Below are 25456 nucleotides of genomic sequence, written 5' to 3' on the forward strand. Positions count from 1 at the left end.
CTTTCTATGATGGGAAATTTTCTAACAATCAAATAGTAAGCAGGTTTCTCAAAGTCATCAAGAATGTATGTCCTCCTATCAAGGAACCTATCACTCCTTTGAATCTTTCATCAGTTCTTAAAGGCTTAACACAGCTGCCTTTGGAGCTTCTATCTGATGTGGATTTAAGGTTCTTATTATGGAAGACTTTATTTCTCGTTGGTATCACTTCAGCCAAGAGAGTGAGTAAGATTAATTTAGGAAACCCTTCTTCAGAGTAAATTAAGACTGCCTCATTATCTGCGCATTTCCTAGTTATATTCCTTAAGTTTGTTCAACCAACAATTTAAATCAGGATATTTTTCTTCCAGGTTTTTTCCTACATCCCATAGGGGATTTTCAGAGCAAACTTTATCTTCTTGATGTGAAGAGAGATTTGTTGATTTATTTAGAAAAGACAGAGCTTAAAAGGGGTATTCCTATCTCAGGGATTTATGGCAAATCGAGCTGTGGAACCTGCACCTATATTGAGAACAGGGGTCACCCAAACCCCGTTTTGCCTGGTGCAACGGCCGCTGGCCGCAGATTCCAGATGAGGACTAGTGGGTAGAGGGAGTTGAATGGGAGTTACTGTTTGTTTAACTCCCATTGACCCACATCCAGATATTTATGTCATATCCTGTGAATATGTCATGAATATCTAAGATGGGTATACCCCTTTAAGGAGTACTGGCTCTTGCTAAGTGCTATGCGGTCTTCCTTCTCCACAGGAAATTAGATCTCATTCCACTTGGTCCTCTTCAACTTCATGGGTAAAGTTCTTAAAAATGGAGTCTTGGTCCCTCTTTTTTTTCCCTTTCTTCCTTGATGTATCCCTTTTGTGTACTGATAACGGACAATATGGAAGGTTCAAATTTACCTTTCCATGAGTACGGAGTCAGCACAATATTCCTCCCTAATAAATTTATTGCTGCATACTTACAGATTTGTTTATTAACTCCTGAGGGGGGGTTATGGAGTATTCCTGGCTAGTTGACTACTATTTTATTATATAATTACCCTAATAACGTGCGTCTTTTCTTTCTTCTATCCTAGTAGGGGAGAACGATTGTTAATCTTTGTGTGCCAACTCCGGACTCCCTGAAATGTTTCCTTTAATAAGTAAATATGAAGCAAATGCCCACCCTACTAAAGAAAAAAGATTTGGAATCCACTATTGCATATTAAAAAATTAAAATGTTAAATAATAATTATAGATTGATCACCTTGATCATTAGAAGCAACAATATATAAATCTGTGATTCTCAGCGGTGAGATGATAACGGGGAAAATAACGCCTTCAAACTTCATCTGTATACCTAGGAAAACATTACAAATTATTAGAAGAATACAGGCACACAATACAAATTTAAACTGATGGTAACACCACAGTAATAGCACATTTAGGTGTCATATCGAAACCCTACTGGTCCACTGGTAGTAATATAAAATTAAATGCTATCAAAACGAATACTCTTCATATTAAAATCCATGTGGTATGGACTTTACTGTTAATTTGACTGCAGATCCACCCTTTGCATTGTAATTGGTGAATTCTGATGCAAAATTCTGCAATAGATCGGGCATGAAGCAGATTACAAGTGCCCCATTAATTTGCATTGTACGGTGTAGCCTTTGTGATGGTGCATGGAAAGAATGAAACATAGTATTAACAGTAAAAGACAAAAACCCACCGCTCAAAACCAGAAACCAAGAACTTGCTGACTTCGTACTGAACACTACCGTACTTTGTATTGGGATTACAGCTGCTCTATGATAATAGGATCATTTTTTCCCCCCCAACATTTCTCTTACCAACATTGGTGTTACCAACTACAAGAGGAGCTTTAGGATATTTGCTCTTCAATTCTAGAAGTTCGGCAAGTGTGGAAGGTGAATACCATGTGATTCTCTGTCCATGAAAGGTCGTCATTTTCTTTGGGCTTTTGAGCATCAACTGTTTCAAATAGAAATTGTTATAACTTACATTATTGAAATTGTGGCTAGTGCATCCATCTCTAGAAAATCCCTTGCCGTTGTGTTAATCCACCAATAATTGTGACATGAAAATGAATGGATGAGTTTTATAGGGAGCACAATTTTTTTTTTAAGGTAGCAGTGGGCCCTTTATCTACAGCACCCCTGGGCAGCTGCACAGATTTCACATCTGATAAGTCCTTCCCAATTTGTAGCTTTATAGGGCACAGAACTGTTCTTCTGATTTAATAAATTATATAAATCTGGCTACATGCAGCCACCACCAAAGGGAACTACGGATGTAGCCAATCTTATCTGGACTCTGATAACTTGCTGCAGCGTGACATCACACAACAAAAGCCATTGAAAAGTCATTGAAAAAGTTAATTTAAAGTTTCTTGCCACTGTGTATTTAATGCGCTATAAGTCAAAATAAAGATGGCTACATCTGTATCTGTATATAGATTTAGACAGCTAGCATTGAACTCAGTGGGGGCTGTATACCTGTGTATGACGTGGTCCTAGCACCCAAAAAAAAAACAAAATAAAAAAAAAAAAACATCTGAGCAGCTCAGGAGAAAACATTGAATTAAATACAAAATTTTGTTGCAGATAGATATTTTTATTTTATATTTTAAATAAAAAGGTCAGGGTGTTTGGTGCAACTTTATAATCAGTTTTTATTAAAAATATTTTTTTCTTTGTGATACAGCTGCTCTGTATTCTGTATAGTACATAACTTCGATGTGATCATTAACAGCTCGATCCTGCTTGTCAGAGACACGCAGGACCCACTGACACTGAACCTGTCAGTCCTGTGGACCTGATGGATTCAGGTCTTGGTGCATGATACAGCTGCTCTGTATACAAGATACAAAGCAGCTGTATCTCAAAAAGTAAAAATAATTTTTAATAAAAACTAATTATAAAGTTGCACCAAACACACTGATTGACCTTTTCATTAACAAATAAAAAATCCCTTTTAAAAGTATTTTAGTCAAGGAGAGCAGTATAAATCCGTATGCAGTAGGCAACATGTGGTGCCAGTTGGAGACAGACAGAATTTTATCATTTAACTGGATGGTTGTGTGAAACAAAGCAGGGGATTTTTAGAAAAAAAGTTTCAACCTCTATAAGAATTCTGGACCTATTAAAATAGATACATTTTCCAGTCAGAGACCACCACTATTAACCCATTCAACATCTCAAATAATATAAATAACCATATAATTATATTAATATACTGTACATTAAATGTTAATGGCTAAACCACCATAGACCTCCAGGGATATTAGATATTAACCCCTTCATCACCTTAGACCTCTAGTGTTAACCACTAAGACAGTCTTAGGCCGGGATCCCATGTATCGTAAATGCTGCAGAATTTCCGAAGCAGAATTCTGTGTGGAAACGCCGCAGCATTTACAGTAGCAGCAAAGTGGAGGAGATTCAGAAAATCTCAATCCCATGATACGGAAAAAAACTGCAGCGTAAACGTTAATAAATTGTCTTGTGGTGCGGAATTTAATTCCGCAGCATGTCAATTTATGCTGCGTTTTTGTTGATTTTCCGTTGCAGGTTTTGAATTCAATGTGGATGTAAAACCTGCAACAGAAAGCCAAGTGTTCGACTTTTGCGGCGTAATCGCAGCCCAAAAAAGAAATATCATACTTACCCAGAACGCCCTCCTCCTTCCTGCTGTCTGGCCTCCAGGGACGATGTTGCATCCCATGTGACCGCTGCAGCGGTGGCCACATGGGATGATACGCCATCCCAGGAGGCCGGCCTGGATGACATCATAGGCCGGCCTCCTGGGATGACGTTACATCCCATGTGACCGCCGCTGCAGCTAATCACAGGCTGCAGCGTCATCCAGGGAGGCCGGACCGAATTACGATGGAGGGACGCGTCGCCATAACAACAACCTACGTAAATATTAGCTATTTTTACTGCTACTTTCCACAGCGGAAATTCCGTCTGAAAAAATACAATGTGGTGCCGTTTTTCAGACGGAATGTACTGCGGGTTCCAGGTCGGATGCACTGTGTGGTTTTTACGCAGCGTATCTGTCCCGTGGGAACCCGACTTCAACCTCCACTTATTTTGCAGAAGTATAGTCACTGACTCCTAAGACATCCTATGTAAAAGTGCCATTTTCTTTATGTACTACATCACACAAAGTGAGTACAATTGGTAGTGGAGTGGGATTGTACCTTCTTGTTGAAGGCACTAATGTCCCTGAAAACCTACCCCATAGCTGTCATGTGCCCTGCCTCTACAGTTGGTATGCCACTGGATTGAGACAAAGACAGGGCTCAGATGCCATAACATTTGGGACTCCTTTGGTTCCCTCGAGTGTAGTGGGGTTTTTTCAACTACCAGGATAGGTGGAGAGATGTATTTTTATAATCAATATAAAAGGTGTTGCTTTTTACTTTGTCATTTTTATTAAAACAGTTTCATAATGTTAACAGAGGAAAATAATTACTTGATCAAAGGTTCAAATATATGAGGAATTAGGTTTACACATCTTATTATATGTTTATCTCAGTACATTATAATATGAATGCAGTTTACATTTCTGGAATGTTATGGACTTCGATAGTTTAATATGTTCTACTGCCAACAATGAAAAGGTAGAAAAATAAAGATAATTGTGATGACAAAATAAAACAAAAAATAATCTAATCCCGATCCAATACCCAAGAGTGGGTATTTAGACCCCTAAAGGGAAGACAAGACAGACAAGGGAAAAAAAGAGGTGGATGTAGTGTACTGGAGTTACACTACTTAAGGCTTCGTTCACATTTGCGTTGGGACTCTGTTCATGGGTTCCGTCTGAGCTTTCCGTCAGGGGAACCCATGAACGGAATCCTAACTAAAACAAAAAGAAACCATAGGTTTCCGTTTGCATCACGATTGATTTCAATGGTGACGTATGCGGTGAAAATGGTTGCCGTTTGTCACCGTTGTCTAAGGGTTCCGTCGTCTTGGCAGAAAATGAATAGCGTAGTCGATTATGTTATTGATACTGTCAAAAAGATGGAACCCTTAAACAACTGTGACAAACGGAAACCATTTGCACTGGATCCATCACCATTGAAATCAATGGTAATGCAAACGGAAACCTATGGTTTCCGTTTGTTTCAGTTAGGATTCCGTACATGGGTTCCCCTGACAGAAAAAGCTCAGACGGGGCCCACAAACAGAGTCCCGACGCAGATGTGAACGAAGCCTAAGTTGTATATATGATAAAGGAATGTTTGTTTAGGGTATTGTGACCAGGAGGTGTAGCTTCAAGCTGATGGACCACAATGCACAATCCGTTACAGCCCCCCCTCCCATGTGCCATTTAAAACACTGGTGTCTTTTTATGTGGTAGGAGTGTGCGACTCCTACCTCTGCACCATCGATTGGTATTGGAATTATCACTTTTCAGTTCACAGTAAAGGGCCTTTTACACTATGCGATAATCAGCTGAACGGTAGTTAGCATGAACGAACGTTCCCAATCATTGTCCAGTGTAAACATGTGCAGCGAGCAAACGATCAGTGATAATCCGCTTATTTGTCGATGATCACATATTTTATACAAACTTAAAAGTTATCGTTTGTCAGCAGTGCATCCGCTCATGTAAACAGGCATCTGCCTGTCGTTTGTAATGGAAATAGCATGAGAGTGATCACACAAACTATCACAGTTACGCAAAAAAAACAAAACTCAAATGACTTGCTCATATCGGCCTCGTTTAGCAATCTACTTTTTGGGTAAAGGAACCCTAAATGCTGCTAATGTTTATATTTGTATTCCATAATACTTATAAATTTCATCATTAACATTTTTACCAACAAACTTGAAAAATAAATATTATATGATCTATCTCCGATTTTTGGCTTTTTTCCATTTGAAAAACAAAAAGGAGGTTGGCAACCCTGGTCACTGCATTTAATTCTTGCAAAAGCACACCTTGTACTGGGTGTTCCTGGAATTGGATTTTGCTTGATCAGATAATGGACTAATTAAAAAAAACATGTGTGTGTACTGAATAATGAAGAGCAAACAATGCCTGTTCAGTTCTGATGCAGAGTTTACACTGAAAAATTTCTGCCAGAATCAGACCAGCAGAAAGACTTCCGAAGTTCCTCTATAGATGATGATAGATATGATGCAGCTATACCTGAGGCGAAGATTCAGTTTGCTGCCCACCCCTGTAACTAAATAATACTTTGGCCGAAGCAGAGTGGTTTTTTGACACCCCCTCTGGCATCCAAGGCACATGCCCTGCCAACCCCGAACTAAGTCTCTAGGGAACCGTAACACTCTTGGTGTATGAGCCCTTAGGAAACGACACCAGAATCAGGGCCAAAAAACTGCCAAAATCACTCCCCATTGATTTCAGTGGGAGGCAGAGGCATTTTTTTTTCCCGGACAGTTTCCAACCGTTCGCAAAAAAACTAAAAACATGCTGAAGAAGTCGGAGACAGATTTTTTCTGCCTGCAAAAAACAACAACTGTGTGAAATAGTCATTTCTACAGCTACTGGCTCTTTATTACTTGCTCTCTGAACTTGCCATTACTATATTACAGCGTAGTTGACTACGCTATTGGTTCCGTTAAAGCGACGGAACCCCTGCACAACTGAGACAAACGGAGACCATTGGCACCGGATCCGTCACCATTGAAATCAATGGTGATGGAAACGAAAAACCTCTGGTTTCCGTTTGTGTCAGTCAGAGCTCCGTTCCGACGGAAAGCTCCGACGGAACTTCAGAACGGAGCCCTGACGCAGATGTGAACCAAGCCTTACACTGCCAAAGTCTGTGAGAGGCAAGGATTCCTTGGTATCTGGTTTAGGGTATTTGTGTATTTCCTCCTGCAGTTACTGCATTATCAGTGCAAGCTGGAAATCTGCAGAGTATTTCATTTATTGCACTCACCATCAGCTCAGGTGGGAATATAAGTTCTTGTGTTGAATCCAATGGTAAAAGTTCCCGTTCATTGAAGAGTTTAGGTGACTGTTTTAAAAAATAAAGATATAATATATATTGTTAATATAAAATAAATGTAAAATGCAAGTATTTTTTCTTTTACACTTGTAATGGGAGTTGAACCAAGACACCACCAAAAAAAGAAATAAAACAAGTTGCATAAATAAAAAAATAAAATACAATTTACAATTACATTTTTACTGAATGGAAGTTCATACATTTCCACTCACTCATTGGTTAATAGGCAATTTCTGGCTAGTGCATTGTTCCAAAACTCAAAGAGTTAAAGCCCTTTTACGCCAGCCAATTATCGAGCAAACGAGCATCATATGAATGCTTGTTTTTGATCATTGCCCTGTGTAAGGATCAGTGGTGTTGCTAGCACCGAGCTTTTGGGCCCAAGCCCCGGATTTCTGGATCCCCGGGCACCTCCCACAAAATGCTGTAGCTATAGGGATCAGAGCGGTTGCAAATGCGACTGGGCCCCGAAGCCAGAGGGGCCCGCGCCCCCCCCCGCGCATTACGTCTATGGAAAGTTACTATAGTAACTGGGGCCTATGTAATAAAATACACGGGCCTCTGTTACTGTAGTAACAACAGTATACTTACCCTCCTCGTTGCCGAGCGCAGTGGAGGTCCTGACGTTTTCCTGTGTCAAGACGTAATGATGCTGTACGCTGCGCACAACGTCGCAGCACTTCATGGAGTCAGGACCTCCGCTGCACCCGGAGCCGAAGAGGAGGATAAGTTTAATGTTACTGTCTGCTGGGGTCCTGTATTTAAGCCTACCTTGTGGTAGGCTTATATACAGGGTCTAACAGACAGTATCACACATGGGCCCTGTATATAAGCCTACCACATGTGTTACTAATGGGTTTTTTGTGTTTGTGCTTTTTTTACAGGTTTGGACGTTGGACTACGTCAGATTCGAGGACTACTTTGTTGACTGCTTTTTTTTATTTTAAATAAAATGGTTAATGATGGTTGTGTGTTGTTTTTTTTTATTACGTCCATTTTATTGACAGCGTAGATTACTAAGGTGGGGATTAATGATAGCCAGTGAAAAGGCTAACGCTAACCCCCATTATTACCCCAGTACCCACCACCATCAGGGGTATCAGGAAGAACCGTGTGTGATCCACTACCCGACCATCTGTAGTGATGGTGGGGTAATGGGGCGGCCGCAGTCTGGTATTATTAGGCTGACAAAGACCAAAAACCGTGGGCCTTCCCACCCTGGTAATGTTAGCCTGCTGCTATGTTGTATGTGGCTGGTTATGAAAAAATGGGGGGACCCCCCAGTTTTTTTCTAATTATTTCATTTTTATTTATTTTTTCATAGCCAGATACAACATAGCAGCAGGCTAGCATGCATTTTGCTCCTGCAGCAGCCCCTGATGTCACAGTCCATACATGGACAGTGACGTCAGAGGCTTCCCCGGAGCCGGTATCCCCGTGACTAGTGCTTCCTGATGCTCTTCCCAGGAAAACCAGTCCTGGGAAAGCTCCCCGAGATATAAGTTTAACATATATCTGTGACAGAAGCTATACCGCGCGGTATACTTTTTTCCTTTTTTTGCGGGATCCCCCAGAATGGAATAGCATAGTATACTAAGTTATTCCATCCAAAAAAAAAAAAAAGATAAGACAGGCTTATACCAGCCTAATGGAGGCCAAAAAAACCTATGGAAAACGTTTAGCATGTACGTAGGGAGCTTTCCCAACGTGCACGCTAATCTTAGGGCCAAAACTTGATGTGAAAAGGGCCTAAATTTTATTTGTAAAACACAACTCAAAATGAAAAAAAATATAACAATTAGGCTCTATACTATACCGTCATCTCAGGCAGCTTATTTTCTTCATCACGTTTGTTTAGGCAACAAGCCTAAAAAAAAAAAAAAAAAAAAAAGTCAAATAGCAGAGATGTAGGGGTACCTCAAACAAATACAATTATTATTCTACTAACCTTGTCAAAGGTTTTAAAACCATCCAAAATGGGCCTGTAACCTGTGCACCTACAGAGGTTTCCTAGTGCATAAGAAAAAAAATCACAATATGTGAATAACTAAAGATAAACCATAAGTGGGTACAAGAGGCATAGGAAAAACAGCACAAATGTACACTGTAAAGTAAGCAGATGACACAATGTAATAATGCACGTATAAATGTTTAAAATTTGACAATATTCTCAGAAATGTAACACTTTCATTAGCCACAGGGCTTTATTGCGTGATGCCAGAACGTAACATAACATCTATCGTACAAATAGATCATCTGCTCCAATACCAATTTATGACATCTTTACATTGGTCTTTGTTCTGGGATGTGAGTTTCCATAGGAGCCAAAACAAACACAGATTTTCCATTTTCAGAGTTGGAGTTTGATGTCCCTGGAGCCCCAATGCAAACTGCCACCATCAAAACATCACATGCAATCACTTTGTGCACTGTTTGAAGCTAGCCGGTAGCCATTTCAGCAGGAACGGCTGCTTATTCAATGTGAATAGGGGCCGCCAGATAGTCTATAAAATAAAGAAGAAGACTTGGGCATGTTGCATTTCAACATGCCCGATCCTTTGTTCTACTTATTCTCTATTGAAATATACATGTACGCTTGGCCAAGCATACACGTTTATGTGGGTGTTGGGAGAGATAGTTATGCTGACACCTATCTTAGGTGTTTGGCTAACCTAAAATCCATTTACATTACATAAATTTGAGGTGTATATCTACATAGTGCTGTTTTATAGCGCTATCTATAGTTAGTACATTATTGTGTCAATATAATAAAACCTCTTTACATCTTTGGACTACACATTTATAATACTTTTCTCTTGTCAGAAGAGCTTAGTCACCAGGGCCGAGAGCAACTGCATTCTCTTCAAGCCGTATAGCTACACTGCAGACAGTCTCCAAAGAGGCTAGCGGGGCTATAAATATACATTAGATACAGTGACTACCTACCGGATAAGTAAGCCATGATCTCTTGAATGGTGGGCTCTGGGTTATTTCTCAATAAGGAGTACATGGACATCACCATCCCAGGGCTGCAGAACCCACACTGTGAACCATGAGCTTTAGCTAATCTTTCCTAAACAGTGAACATAAAAAACGTAGGTTGGTAGCAGCACTGGCAGACAAAATAAAACAAATATAGGATCTACGTAGCCATGCATTACAAGGTTGTAAACCACTGAGGTTCTGGGTTCAAAGCCATCTAAGGACAACATCTGCATTTATATGTTCTCCCCTTGTTTTTAACATTCCAAAGACACACTGGTGGGCAAATAACTTCCCATGAAATTGGCCCTATACCCAATGGTGGATTACGTGTACCATAGACCCTAGGCTGTTCACAAAACGTGGGACGGCAAATTGGCACAAAATTAGTGCCCACTTGCCATTTATTTCCACTTTAGTGCCCTTCTGTTCAGTTCCCACTGGATGCCCATTTGCCAGTAATTGCCCCTTTAGCACCTGTCACAGAAGGGCACTAAAATTGAATTTAGTTCGTATACACAAATCAGAAAGATACTGACCGTACAACAGAAGGCAGCAGTGGGAAATGAGCGCTGACCCTCTGCAGCCACCCAAAACGGACATATTTTAATCCGCAATTGGCTATACCAAAGTCAATGTCCTTTTGTTAGCATAACATCATTACATTCACCAACAATTATTACGTTTACCTGTACTGGGTGCAGTCTCGTTTCTGAATTTCCTATTCCTTCTGTTGTGGTCACTGCCATTCCATGCAGAGAACAGAGGGGAAGAAGGCAGGCTGTTGCTGGGTAATGTCTACATATTAGTAAAGGATTTTAAAAAGAACACTGGTCTCAAATGGATGCAAACTGGATGGAACATATGCTGTATGATTCTTTGTAATTTGGATGCAATCTTTTTTATTTTATATGTATATATTTTTTTTAAACTTGCAAAAGGAGGCATTGCATATGTTGTGTAATCATCACATGCCAGTCTTGATCATACAAGATTGAGGTAGGACTATGACACATTTGTCTCATCTCTGCCTGAAGTCATCACCAGTAGGAGTTAATTTTAAATTTATACCACATGGTGAAGGGCATAAAAGCCAAAAAAAAACACAAAACAAACAACCCCTTATACAGAAACAGGAAAAAAATTTAATAAAAATGTACTGCTCCCAGAATGCGGAGATGCAAAAGTGAAATTTTAATCAATCATGGACCTAAAAACAGGGTGGAGGATCACTTGACTATGACTGCCAAGAAGCAACGCATGGCAAAAGCCACTTTCTAGCGTTGTTCAGAAAAAAATATTTTTAGAAAACAATAGACAATAGAATCTTTAGATTTTTTTTTATAATTGTTATTGGTTATTTCCTTTTTCTAAACTTAAAAAAAGATTAAGAGATCCGGTCCACATCTCATATAACAGGCCTCTGTGCATATCCAATTGGCAGCTATTAATTTCTTCAACAAGCAAAATTGATTGATTTTTAATTTGGACATTTCTCCCAAAATACAAACTGGAATATCAAGCCTATAAGAGTTACTAATTTTACTAATAAATTTTATACCAATATCTGAATAATTTCGGGCACAGTCACAAGGGGTGGAGCAGATCTACTCCTCCCATTCCACATCTAGGACACAAATCATCTCTCTGAACATTGAACTTATGCAGTAATATAGGGGTATAATAAATTCTGCATACAATATTGAATTGAAACTAGAGATGAGTGAATAGATTCTGAACTAATCGAATTCGGTACGAATTTACCAAAAGTTTTGAATTTGGCGATATCCAAAACTTTTGCGTTTTGCGGCGTACAAATCAGCAAAATGGCAGCCACCAGTCGCCATTTTGCAGATTAGAAAAAGGACGAGGGGAGAAGAGCAGATTTAAAAAAATAACATACTCACCTGGCCTGCCCTAGTGAAACGTCCCTGCCCGCCTCCTGTGATGACGTAATGTTGTACTATGTGACTTCTGTTGCGACACATCCCTGGCTGCCCCCTGAGAGGACCTTGTTTTGTCCCATGTGACGGCTGCAGCCGATCACAGGTGTCGCTACGGGAGACCAAGGGAGGTGAGCATGGTATTTTTTTATTTAAGGGGTGAAATGGCAGGAGATCTGATTTCACTTTTTGACTCTCTATCCAACATGGATACAGTCCTAGAAGACATCAGAGAGTCAATCAGAAGACTTGCGATTGCCGGCAATTTTTTTCGGACTGAATCGAACTGCCGGTTCAATAGACTCGGCCTTGAAACTAATTTCGGGAAATTGGCTCATCTTCAATTGAGACATACCATGTGTAGAATTTACAGACACTACAGATGGCTGGAAAATAATTTCCATTGATCTACCTCTTTTTCCCATTCCAGTTTAGAACTTTGTTGCTATTTCTTTAACCATATCAGTAACAAAATATCATATTTTAAATATGCCTTTTTTTGTTTCAGATTTCACCAAGTATCTGTAAGAGTTATTTGACAAACATTAAATCGTGTTTGTTTTTTTTTAGCTGTGCTCGAAGTGCGCTACACAACCGAATATAATAGAATCATTGTCTATTTAATATATCATTCTTATTTTAATTGTACCAAAGATATAATTTACCTGTGTTTATAACTTTGTACTATTTTAGGGAGACCCTTTTGTTCCCCCAAATTAGCCCCGTTAACCTCAATATTTTGAATAGTGTTTTCCCCATAATGGGGTAAATTTCAAAATTCCATTAAAATTCCATTAAACCCTAAGGGTATGTTCACACGGCTTATTTTCGATGGTTTTTCGGACCGAAAAATGGCCGAAAAATCTGAAGCAGAACGCCTCCAAACATCTGCCCATTGATTTCAATGGGAAAAACTGCGTTTTGTTCTGACGTGCCGTTTTTTTTAAAAACGCCCGCGAAAAAGAAGTGCATGTCACTCCTTGAGCCGTTTTTGGAGCCGTTTTTCATTGACTCTATAGGAAAACAGCTCCAAAAACATCCGTAGAAAAACACTAGTTAATTAAAAAAACGGCTGAAAATCAGGAGCAGTTTTCCCTTGAAAGCAGCTCTGTATTTTCAGACGTTTTTTGCTAAGCGTGTGAACATACCCCAATAGGTCATATGATACAACAAGTTTTGAAGGAGTTAAAAAAACTATGAAAATGTGCTTTACCTAAGCTATTTCCCTTTTTCCAACTCCACTAATATGTTTCCTTCCTTAAATTCCAAATTTGACCGCTTGATTATATACAGTAGCTGAGTAGCATACAAATATAGCTTCCAATTAGGTATTCACAATCCTCCAAGTTTTACTGGATAGGCCTATTTTAATCTAGGATTTTTATAATCACATAAGAATTGTACCATTATTGCGTCCAATGGTTTAAAGAAAGATCTATCCAAAATTGGGGTAATTTTGCAACATGTACAAGATTTAAGGACGAAAAAACATTTTGTCAACCTGGCTCGGTCAGCTGTTGATAGTTTCATTCTGGTCCATGTTTTACTCTCTCATTTACTTTAATAGAGGGAGCCTATTTAGTAACACAATGTCTGCACTCTCAAGACCTCCACTCCAAAATATCTGAAATTACCCATTTGTTCCAAGATTGGGACACTTTGTGATACGCCTACATCTCCCAATTATAACATGTCATCCGCATTGCAATATTTTATATAAAGATCAGAAATTCCCAAACCGTTTAACTTTCCTGCCAGTAATGTCAGGTTTCTATTGCTAGTGCATACAGAAGAGGCGGTAGGGGACAACCCTGTCTTGTTCCTCTTAGAGGAAATTATGGCGTTACAGATCCTCAGAGGTTTATCCTTGTACATGGGCCTATATACAAAATATTCACCCATCTTATGAACCGTGGTCTGAACCTATAATGCCACATACATTCCCAGGGAAAATCCCACCTCACCCTATCAAAAGTTTAATAGCATCTAAAGCCAATATTGCTTTATGGTTTGTTTTTTTTCTTCTGGACTCAATTGTAGATTACAGAACAGTCTCCTGAAGTTATGGCTAGCAGACTTTCCCGGGCATAAATCCGGTTTGATCTGAATTTATATATTTTTTGCCAGTCTGCTAAAATCTTTACATCCACATTTAAAAGAGATTGGCCTGTATCATTCTACTGTAGTGGGATCTTCCCTGGTTTCAGGAGCACTATAATCTCTGCCTCTCGCATAGACAAGGGTAGCTCTATGGAAATGTATGAGGCAGAGGCACTATATGCCTCCAGAAGATTTATCAGAATACCCTCATCAAATCTTCTATAAAATTAAAAAAATAACCCATCAGGGACCTGGGGATTTACAATTTGAAGTGTTATTGATGGTCCTCTGGATTTCCTCTAATAATACTGGGGACTCTTAACATCTTTTTGTCACTTAGAATACATTTAAGAGATGAGTTAAATATATTATAGCTGAGATTTGTATTTGAGTTTTACAATCTCGTAGTCATACAGATTTTAATAACATTTTCTGCTAGATTTGCTGTAGAATTGAGTTATTCTTTACTCATTTCTCACAGCCTTGTTGGCTACTTTTTTTGATGTTTAATAATTCTCACTAATCTATTAATTAGTTTTGCCTCCCTCTTGCCTGTTTAATTCAGTACCACGCCTAGCAGAGAGTACATTTTTTATGCGCTGCTCTACCAATGATGCATTTTTGACAATTTTTCCTAGATGGGGTCCCCATATTACTTTTTTGTTTCTCGTTTAGTTGCTGTTAATCTGTTATTACCATTTTCCTTAACCCCTTCACGCAAAATCATGTAACTGTACGTGAAGAGGGTTAAGGGGAAGTATGCAGCGAGCTCACAGGCTTAGCTCGCTCCATACACAGCGGGTGACGGCTGTTACACGCAGCCGACTCCTCCCTGCAATGAGCGGAATCAAAGTTCACTTTGATTCCGCCCGTTTAACATCTTAAATGCCACGATCAATCGCGACCGCGGAATTTAAAGTGTTAGAATCAGGAAGGCGTTCCCTCAAACACGCGTTTGCGCCCCCTACGACACGATCGGCCGGTTACAACGGTTGCTATGGCAGCCTGGGGGCCGAGATCGGGGGGAGCCGTTGGTTGGCACGGCTGCCTGGGTGCCCGACGAAGTCCCCCAGGTCCGTCATCTTTGTACTCCTTTAAAGCTCTGCCTCCGGCAGTGCTTCAAAGGAGACTGTAAGAATCACGTTATACTGCAATACATTAGTATTGCAGTATATCATGCAAGCGATCCAACGATCACTGCTTCAAGTCACCGAGGGGGACTAATAAAAAAAAATAAAAAACAGTTAAATAAAGATTTTTGTTATGTTCCAAAAACAATAAAGTATTAAAAGTTCCAAAAACCCCCCTTTTCACATTTTTCCCCTAAATCAATGTTAAAAAAATAAAGTTAACATAACTGGTATCGCCGCGTCCGTAAAAGTCTGAACTATCACAATATAGCGTTATTTAACCCAATCGGTGAATGCTTTAAAATATATATATATATATATATATATATATATATATATATATATATATATATACAAAAACACGCAAATTGCTATTTTTTGGCCACCTTAGCGCTCCCAAAAAATGAAATAGAAAATTATCAAAAAGCCGCATATAGGGGCGTGGCTGGACGAGATGGAGAGCAGTCGTGTATGAGGTGTGCTCTCCATAGGCCTCAGCTTTACAGGGACAGACTGGTGGCAGAATGAGGAAAACCCGCTCCAAAAAGACCCTGAGGGGTTCCCAGACGCAAGGGGGATCGGATACCCCGATTTCACATTTTTTCCAGCCACTCTGTGACGGCGATTCGGGGTCGGAAGGAGCCGCGACGCCGCCATTGCTGGATGCGCCTGCACTGTGTGCAGTGCGCAGCCCTGCTCGGACCGCCTGTCGGGAGGAGGGGATGATGTCCCCGGGGACCGGAGAGTCAGCTGCACGGTCTGATCAGGCGAGTGTCAGTGGAAGTGAGAGGCCGGGAGGACACCTACCTTGAGGTGCAGGGGTTGACACGTGAGAGAGAGAAGGATGTGGAGGTGAGCGGTGGAGCAGCAGACCCTACCTTTGGGCTGGGTCCTGATGAGGGCCTAAGGGCTGACGGCCGTGTCACAGTGCCGGGGAGGCTATTTGGGCAGACGTCCACCCATACTCATGGACAATTCCTCCTCAGAAGATGGGGCATTGCCCCCGGTGACGTGCCTGCCGCAGAGGTCTTGAGGAGCTATAGGAGGGGTGTCCCCTCCATTATCCCCTTTCCGGGAGAGCCGAATGAGGGACCTGCCGCCTCTAGAACTTGCGGCCCAAACGCTCCGAGGCCACCCGGAGCTACGGGCCTTGTTGGCACTTCTCCCCTCCAAAAGGGACATGGACATACTGGCTTCTGGTCTAAAAATGGCGTGGCGCCGCGACCTACAAGTTGTAAAGTTTGAGGTGTCTACTCTGCGATCTAAAGTGGGGAAAATGGAATCCTTGCAGGAGTCTATGTCTGCTTCTATTCAACAACTTAAAGATGCGCAGAGTGTTTCCACCACACAGCAGCGCCAACTTCAAGGGCAATTGGATGACTTGGAAAACAGGAACAGACGGAATAATATACGTCTTAGAGGTTTACCGGAAGCGACGCGTAACTCAGATCTGATCCCAACATTGACAGGTATCTTTAATACTTTGCTTAATCGACCAGTGGATACTCATATTGAGATTGATAGAGCACACATGGCCTTGCGGCTGAAGAGTGCTGATCCCGCGAGACCGCATGACGTCATCTGTTGTATCCATTATTATGGCTTAAAGGAGAAGATTATGCAGAAAGCGAGATTGCAGAACGAGATCGATTTTGATGGAGCAAAGTTACTCCTGTTTCAAGAGTTATCGAGACGTACGCTGCGGCAGCGTGCGTTGATGTGACCTCTCTTATCCGTTCTGCAACAACGTGGTATACCTTATAGATGGGGCTTTCCCTTTGCCCTACATGTGCGAGTGGAGGAGAAGGCTGTTTCATTGTCTACACATGCTGATCTCCCAGGTTTTCTGCGGGTACTGGGTTTGCCTGTCATTTCCTTGCCGGACTGGGAAGCCTTCCAAGTGGACAGTCTACCGGTGCCGGGCGCTGCATCCCTCGGGTTGCCCAGATCTGGAAGGAGGGAGGGATCCAGATCACCGTTGCCGCAGAGACCGTGGTGGAGACAAAGAGCTTCCCCATCAGGGCATCGAGAGCGTTGATTACCTATGCTTCCCTCTTAATCTTTTTATGTTGCAGGTACTCGTCAAGAAGGGGACTTTCTGTATTTTCAGACCCGAGAGTTAGTAGTAGGGTCACTTGCTAATCCATATTGGGTTTGAGTATGGATACTGTTTGTACTAACTGCTGGCCTCCTCTTTGATAGAACGTGAAGGTCTGATGAGGGCTTTTGCTAGGCACATATGTTCCCCATAGCTAGTTAATATCAGGGTAATGTAGGTCTGTCCCTAAAATAGTTTTGTATATCTCTTTTTCAGAGTGAGGTGATTACATAGGCTGTGGAGTGTCGATTTACACACTTTTCTTACTGTAATTGGTAGAGTTTTTCTGTTTGACAGTAGTCTTCCTTGTCCCCACATAGGAATCTCACTGAAAATTAGTCGGTTCTCTTCAGTGATACAGGTGCTTAGTGGCACGACATAGTAGTTTCTTCTCGACAGGTTGTTTTGCTTGTCTTTATGTTTTTTTATTATTTTATTTTTATTATGCTGTTCTATAGAAATGCAATGTATACATGGAGTGTTCGGGATATAATTTATGTCGTTGATATGTTTGTGGGCACCGCGGCAACAGCTGTGAATTCATTTTGTTTTACAGCTAGTGGCATCAGGGGTCTCCTCGAATTCTTGGATAATGGCTGATTTTACTATTTCATCCCTGAACGTGAAGGGATTTAATGTTCAAGAGAAGAGGTTGCAGATCTTGTATTCCCCGCATAAACGGAGGACCCAGGTTCTTTGTTTACAAGAAACCCATTTTCAGACGGACCATGTTCCAATAATTAAAAATAAATATTACCCGATTGTAATGACGGGGTAGGGAGACAGACAGGTGAGCCCTAATCTACCCGCCACTCAGTCCCTGCCTACTTGCACGGCCCGTCCTAGGTGACGGCGTACAACTGGGCGATGGTCCCTACGCTCAATATGTGCACGACAGACAAACAGACAAGGGTACACAGAAGCTAAGGGAAATGGGGCAGTTGCCCACGGCAACACTGTGAGCAACAAGAGAAGTGAACGAGCCGAGTCAAACCAGTAGTGTACGAGGTACCAAACGCAGAGCAGGAGAGTAGTCAGTAAAGCCAGGGTCAATATGAAGCAGAGGACAATAGTACAAGCAGCAGCAGCAGAGCCAGGAAACAGGCAGAATCACAGGCAAAGGAGGAGCAGGAAATGAAGGTATAAATATACAGAGGGCAGGAGCTAGCTCCGTCTGGCCAGGCTGTGATAGGCTCTCCCACTCCTCAGCCTCCCAGCCTGAGTGGTAGCAGATCGAGTCACTCTATCAGACTTAGGAGCAGGTGCAGACTGATTAACCACCTGACCCGGTTATTAAGGGAAAATTCGGCGAGGGAAATGAAGGAGACCCAATCATATTGACAGTCAGAGATAAAACACCTTAAATATTGTTCTAGAGACTGATTAGTCCTCTCGGTTTGGCCATTAGTTTCAGGATGGAAGGCCGAGGAGAAGGACAGATCAATCTCCAACTTTTTACAGAAAGCTCTCCAAAACAATGAAACAAATTGTACCCCTCTGTCAGAAACAATATTGACAGGAACCCCATGGAGACGCAGGATGTGTTTGACAAACAAGGCAGCTAACGTCTTAGCACTGGGTAGTTTCTTGAGGGGCACAAAGTGGCACATCTTACTGAAGCGGTCTACTACAACCCACACCACCGACTTGCCTTGAGATGGAGGCAGATCGGTGATAAAATCCATGGAGATATGGGTCCAAGGTCTCTGGGGAATGAGCAAAGAACATAGTAAGCCCGCTGGTCGGGACCTGGGTGCCAGGTCCCTCACCCATCTCCGTCCCTGTGCCTACTTCTCCAGGAAGTTCTCGCCCACTGAGAGAAACTATGACATTTGCAACCGCGAACTATTAGCCATTAAATGGGCATTTGAAGAGTGGCGCCACTTCCTGGAGGGGGCTAGGCACCAGGTAACGGTCCTTACCGACCACAAGAATCTGGTTTTCCTAGAATCTGCCCGGAGGCTAAACCCGAGACAAGCTCGATGGGCGTTGTTTTTAACTAGATTCAACTTTTTGGTCACCTATATGGCTGGGTCTAAAAATATTAAAGCTGATGCACTGTCGCGTAGCTTCATGGCCAGCCCTCCTTCGGAGGAAGATCCTGCTTGTGTTTTGCCCCCAGGTATAATAGTTTCCTTTCCTCTGTTGATTCTGACTTAGTCTCCGAAATTGCGGCCGATCAAGGTTCAGCTCCCGGGAACATTCCTGAGAACAAGCTGTTTGTTCCCGTGCAATTCCGGCTAAGGGTACTCAGGGAAAATCATGACTCTGCACTATCTGGTCATCCAGGCATCCTGGGTACCAAGCACCTCATTGCCAGAAACTATTGGTGGCCTGTGATTAGTTAATGATGGGGTAGGGAGACAGACAGGTGAGCCCTAATCTACCCGCCACTCAATCCCTGCCTACTTGCACGGCCCGTCCTAGGCGACGGCATACAACTGGGCGATGGTCCCTACGCTCAATATGTGTACGACAGACAAACAGACAAGGGTACACAGAAGCTAAGGGAAATGGGGCAGTTGCCCACGGCAACACCGTGAGCAACAAGAGGAGTGAACGAGCTGAGTCAAACCAGGAGTGTACGAGGTACCAAACGCAGAGCAGGAGAGTAGTCAGTAAAGCCAGGGTCAATATGAAGCAGAGGACAATAGTACAAGCAGCAGCAGCAGAGCCAGGAAACAGGCAGAATCACAGGCAAAGGAGAAGCAGGAAATGAAGGTATAAATATACAGAGGGCGGGAGCTAGCTCCGTCTGGCCAGGCTGTGATAGGCTCTCCCACTCCTCAGCCTCCCAGCCTGAGTGGTAGCAGATCGAGTCACTGTATCAGACTTAGGAGCAGGTGCAGACTGATTAACCACCTGACCCGGTTATTAAGGGAAAATTCGGCGAGGGAAATGAAGGAGACCCAATCATATTGACAGTCAGAGATAAAACACCTTAAATATTGTTCTAGAGACTGATTAGTCCTCTCGGTTTGGCCATTAGTTTCAGGATGGAAGGCCGAGGAGAAGGACAGATCAATCTCCAACTTTTTACAGAAAGCTCTCCAAAACAATGAAACAAATTGTACCCCTCTGTCAGAAACAATATTGACAGGAACCCCATGGAGACGCAGGATGTGTTTGACAAACAAGGTAGCTAACGTCTTAGCACTGGGTAGTTTCTTGAGGGGCACAAAGTGGCACATCTTACTGAAGCGGTCTACTACAACCCACACCACCGACTTGCCTTGAGATGGAGGCAGATCGGTGATAAAATCCATGGAGATATGGGTCCAAGGTCTCTGGGGAATGAGCAAAGAACATAGTAAGCCCGCTGGTCGGGACCTGGGTGCCAGGTCCCTCACCCATCTCCGTCCCTGTGCCTACTTCTCCAGGAAGTTCTCGCCCACTGAGAGAAACTATGACATTTGCAACCGCGAACTATTAGCCATTAAATGGGCATTTGAAGAGTGGCGCCACTTCCTGGAGGGGGCTAGGCACCAGTTAACGTTCCTTACCGACCACAAGAATCTGGTTTTCCTAGAATCTGCCCGGAGGCTAAACCCGAGACAAGCTCGATGGGCGTTGTTTTTAACTAGATTCAACTTTTTGGTCACCTATATGGCTGGGTCTAAAAATATTAAAGCTGATGCACTGTCGCGTAGCTTCATGGCCAGCCCTCCTTCGGAGGAAGATCCTGCTTGTGTTTTGCCCCCAGGTATAATAGTTTCCTTTCCTCTGTTGATTCTGACTTAGTCTCTGAAATTGCGGCTGATCAAGGTTCAGCTCCTGGGAACCTTCCTGAGAACAAGCTGTTTGTTCCCCTGCAATTCCGGCTAAGGGTACTCAGGGAAAATCATGACTCTGCACTATCTGGTCATCCAGGCATCCTGGGTACCAAGCACCTCATTGCCAGAAACTATTGGTGGCCTGTGATTAGTTAATGATGGGGTAGGGAGACAGGCAGGTGAGCCCTAATGTACCCGCCACTCAATCCCTGCCTACTTGCACGGCCCGTCCTAGGCGACGGCGTACAACTGGGCGATGGTCCCTACGCTCAATATGTGTATGACAAACAGACAAGGGTACACAGAAGCTAAGGGAAATGGGGCAGTTGCCCACGGCAACACCGTGAGCAACAAGAGGAGTGAACGAGCCGAGTCAAACCAGGAGTGTACGAGGTACCAAACGCAGAGCAGGAGAGTAGTCAGTAAAGCCAGGGTCAATATGAAGCAGAGGACAATAGTACAAGCAGCAGCAGCAGAGCCAGGAAACAGGCAGAATCACAGGCAAAGGAGGAGCAGGAAATGAAGGTATAAATAGACAGAGGGCGGGAGCTAGATCCATCTGGCCAGGCTGTGATAGGCTCTCCCACTCCTCAGCCTCCCAGCCTGAGTGGTAGCAGATCGAGTCACTCTATCAGACTTAGGAGCAGGTGCAGACTGATTAACCACGGGCGTCGACACAGAAGATGTGTCTGGCAGATCCTTTACACCGATAGGCTATCATTGTAGTAACCCGAATGGTAAAACTAGAGGGATTTCTATATTCCTGCATAAATCCTTTCAAGGGAGGGTGGTGGATTCCTTCCTGGATTCTGAGGCACGGTTTATTTTCCTGAAATGTGAATTGGTTGAATGCACCGTCATGGTGGCCAATGTTTATGCTCCTAATATTAACCCCTTCCCGACATCCGGTGTCTATATAAGGCGCACGCCGGGTGGGGGAATATGGAGCGGGCTCACGGGCTGAGACTGCTACATAGAGTGTGTCGGCTGTGTGTTACAGCCGACACTTCTGGGTAACGAGCGGGTTCCCATTCGAGCGTGATCCCGCTTGTTTAACCTGTTAAATGCTGCTTTTAATAGCGATCACGCCATTTAAATTACTAAAAACAGGGGGGCGACCCCCTGTAACATCCCAACGGCCCACCTGCGGCAAGATCGGGGGGAGCCGTTGGTTGGCATGGCTGCCTGGGGGCCTGACGAAGTCCCCCAGGTCCGCCATCTTTGTACTCCTATGAAGCTTTGCCTCCGGCAGGGCTTCATAGGAGACTGTCAGAAACGCGATATACTGCAATACATTAGTATTGCAGTATATCGTGCTAGCGATCTAATGATCGCTGTTTAAATTCCCCTAGGGGGACAAGTAAAAAAAGTAAAAAACAGTAAAATAAAGTTTTTTTAACAAATAATTTTTTTTTTCAAAATTAAAAGCTCAAAAAAACCCTCTTTTCCCATTTTCCCCCAAGCACAATGTAAAAAATTTAAAAAGCTAACATAACTGGTATCGACGCGTCCGTAAAAGTGTGAACTATTACAATATATCATTATTTAGTCCGCACGGAGAACGCCGTAAAAAATAAAAAAATAAAAACATCAGAATTGCTGTTTTTTGGTCCCTTCTCACACAAAAAATTTAATAAAAAGTGATCAAAAAGTCTCACGTACCCCAAAATGGTACCAATATAAACTGCAGCTCGCCCCGCAAAAAAAAAGCCCTCACTCGGCTAAATCGACAGAAAAATAAAATGGCTCTCTGAATGTAGCCACAAAACTCACATTTTATTTTTAACAATCATTTTTTTCCTTATAAAAGTAGTAAAACATAAATAAAACTATATAAATTTAGTATTACTGTAATCGTATTGACCCGCAGAATAATGTTAACATGCTGTTTTTACTGTACGGTGAACGATGTAAAAACAAAACCACCCAAAAGGTTGAGGAATCGCTGTTTTTTTACTATTCCACCCCACATATATTTTTTTTCTTGTTTCCCACTACATTATATGGTACAAAAAATGGTGCTGTGAAAATCTACAACTCCTCCCAAAAAAAACAAGCCCTCATACGCCAATATTGCTGGAAAAGTAAAAGAGATATGGCTTTTGGAAGGTGGGGAGGAAAAAACAAAAGTGAAAATCCGAAAAATGGCTGCAGCGGGAAAGGGTTAACCAAGTTCCTTTTTTCCTTAAAATGTTGGATGATTTGGGATATTTTTCGTCAGGCATTCCTATCTTGTATGGGGATTTTAATTTGCCCATTAACCCTTTAATTGATACGTCCTCCGGGCGGACTTCATTAGCATATAATAAGTTGAATAAATTGAGGAAGAGGCTCAGAGATATGCAACTTTGTGATGCGTGGCGATTAGCTCATCTGGATGATAGGGGTTTCTCTTTTCTTTTGCACATAACTCATATAGCAGAATTATATCCTGGTTCATCATAGCTTACTATCCTTAGTGGTGGATACCTCCATAGGCAATGTGTTTCTCTCTGATCATGCTCCGGTGTCTTGTGTATTACGCTTTTCACCACAGCGGCGTAGAGAATTTACCTGGCATCTCAACAAATTTTTATTGAAGGATTCCTTGTGTATGTTGGAGTTGAAAAGGACAGTGGAGAATTTTCAGGAGGATCATGCACGGGATACAATTGCTCCTGCAGTGAAATGGGAGGCCCTCAAATGGGGTCCTTATCACACATGGTTCTTGTCTCAAGAGGGAGCGGGGTGCGCAGCTTAACACGGTTTTAGCCCAGTTGCAGTCTCTAGAATCTCAGCATAAACAGACATTGCAGGTGCGTACACTTAGGGAACTTACTAGAACACGCCATGACATTCAGCTTCTCTTGGATAAGAACAGTGCTTGGCTCTGTCAGGTATGCTCTCGCTTTTACTATGAGTGGGGTAATAAGGCGGGGAAGGCATTGGCTAGAGCGATGCGTGATCGTGCGGCTCTTTCTTTTATAACCTCTATAAGAACTGAGTCGGGTGAGTTGGCGTACTAGACGGAGGATATAGTATCATCCTTTTGTGCGTACTATTCCTCGCTTTATAATTTGCCCTCTCCAACTTCTGGTAATATTCCTCCCAAGCCATTGATATCACTGTCGGAGTATATTAGGGATACGGCGCTGTCTACGTTGTCCGGAGATGAGGCTCTGAGTCTGGATTTGCCATTCACTGAGGAGAGTGCAGGTTATTAAAGCTTTACCAGCTGGGAAGAGTCCGGGACCAGATGGGTATACGGCGGGTTTCTACAAGTCATTGGTGGAGGAATGGAGTCGTTTAATTCGATATTGGACCATACTAAATTTCCAGATTCATTTTTACAGGCACATATCACGGTCATACCAAAGGAGGGTAGGGATCCGCAACACTGTGCTAGTTATAGACTGATCTCCCTCATTAACACTGATGCTAAGATGTACGCTAAGCTGATAGCAAAAATACTGGCCGGATTCTTGGGCTCGCTGGTTCACCCGGATCAAGTGGGTTTTGTCCCAAGGCGTGAAGCCAGAGATAATACACTTAAGACCTTCTCCTTGATTCATCATGTGAAGCAGAGTAACATTCCGTGTATGCTCTTGTCTCTGGATGCTGAGAAGGCCTTTGATCGGGTAAACTGGGGGTTCCCGGAGGCGGCTTTAAGTCAGATGGGAGTGGGTCAGTTAATGCAGACGCGTATACTGTCTCTGTATAATAGTCCTCAGGCGAGAATTAGGATTAATGGTTCTCTGTCTGCTCCATTTAGGATTGGGAATGGCACTAGGCAGGGATGCCCACTTTCTCCCTTGTTATTTGCGGTGGTTATGGAACATCTCTTGGTAGCGGTGAGGAACAATAGTGACATGCGGCGTATTCATGTAGGGGATATGCAAATTAAGGTGTCTGCATTTGCGGACGATTTATTGTTCTATATTACACAACCACACTTATCTTTACTGTCTCTAATGAAATTCATACGAACATATAGTTATTTTAGTAATTATAAGATGGATATATCTAAGAGTGAGGTCATAAAACATCTCTTTACCGGCTTCTGAAGCTGGTCAATTGCGTAGTAATTATTCTTTCTCATGGAAGGCTGGCTTTCTAAAGTATCTGGGGATAAAGATACCGGTGGATCTTGCGGATTCCTACTCTCTCAATTTTGTGACTATTCTCCAAGCTCTTAGGGCTGATTTGGCTAAATGGGATGCCAAGGATTTTACTTGGTTGGGAAGAATAAGTGCTGTAAAAATAAATGTCCTGCCTCGGTTGATGTATCTATTTCAGACGGTTCCGTGTACACTCCCTAGAGAGTTTTTCCTTCTGTTAAAGGACAGGTGTCGCGAAAAAATGTTTTTTTTATATCAATTTGCTTTTAGTATGTTATTAAAATAAATTTTATTTATTTGTGTGTTTGTGTTTTACTTTTTTCTAACTTTTA

At 42.3% G+C, this 25456-nt stretch overlaps 1 protein-coding gene across 1 annotated transcript in view; it reads right to left on the reverse strand.

Moving 5' to 3' along the window:
* Window positions 1-25456, reverse strand: part of LOC142656587 (aldehyde oxidase 1-like) — a 98969-nt gene that overhangs the window by 55104 nt on the left and 18409 nt on the right. The window contains exons 4-10 of the mRNA XM_075831519.1: window positions 10673-10781; window positions 9948-10074; window positions 8950-9011; window positions 8818-8868; window positions 6933-7010; window positions 1834-1975; window positions 1245-1337 (exon numbers count right to left, since the gene is read on the reverse strand). Coding sequence (XP_075687634.1) covers window positions 1245-1337; window positions 1834-1975; window positions 6933-7010; window positions 8818-8868; window positions 8950-9011; window positions 9948-10074; window positions 10673-10781 — 662 coding nt within the window. The remainder of the gene's footprint in view (window positions 1-1244; window positions 1338-1833; window positions 1976-6932; window positions 7011-8817; window positions 8869-8949; window positions 9012-9947; window positions 10075-10672; window positions 10782-25456) is intronic.

The sequence above is a fragment of the Rhinoderma darwinii genome, chromosome 6 (genome assembly GCF_050947455.1).
Source record: "Rhinoderma darwinii isolate aRhiDar2 chromosome 6, aRhiDar2.hap1, whole genome shotgun sequence".
In the NCBI taxonomy this organism is placed as follows: Eukaryota; Metazoa; Chordata; class Amphibia; order Anura; family Rhinodermatidae; genus Rhinoderma; species Rhinoderma darwinii.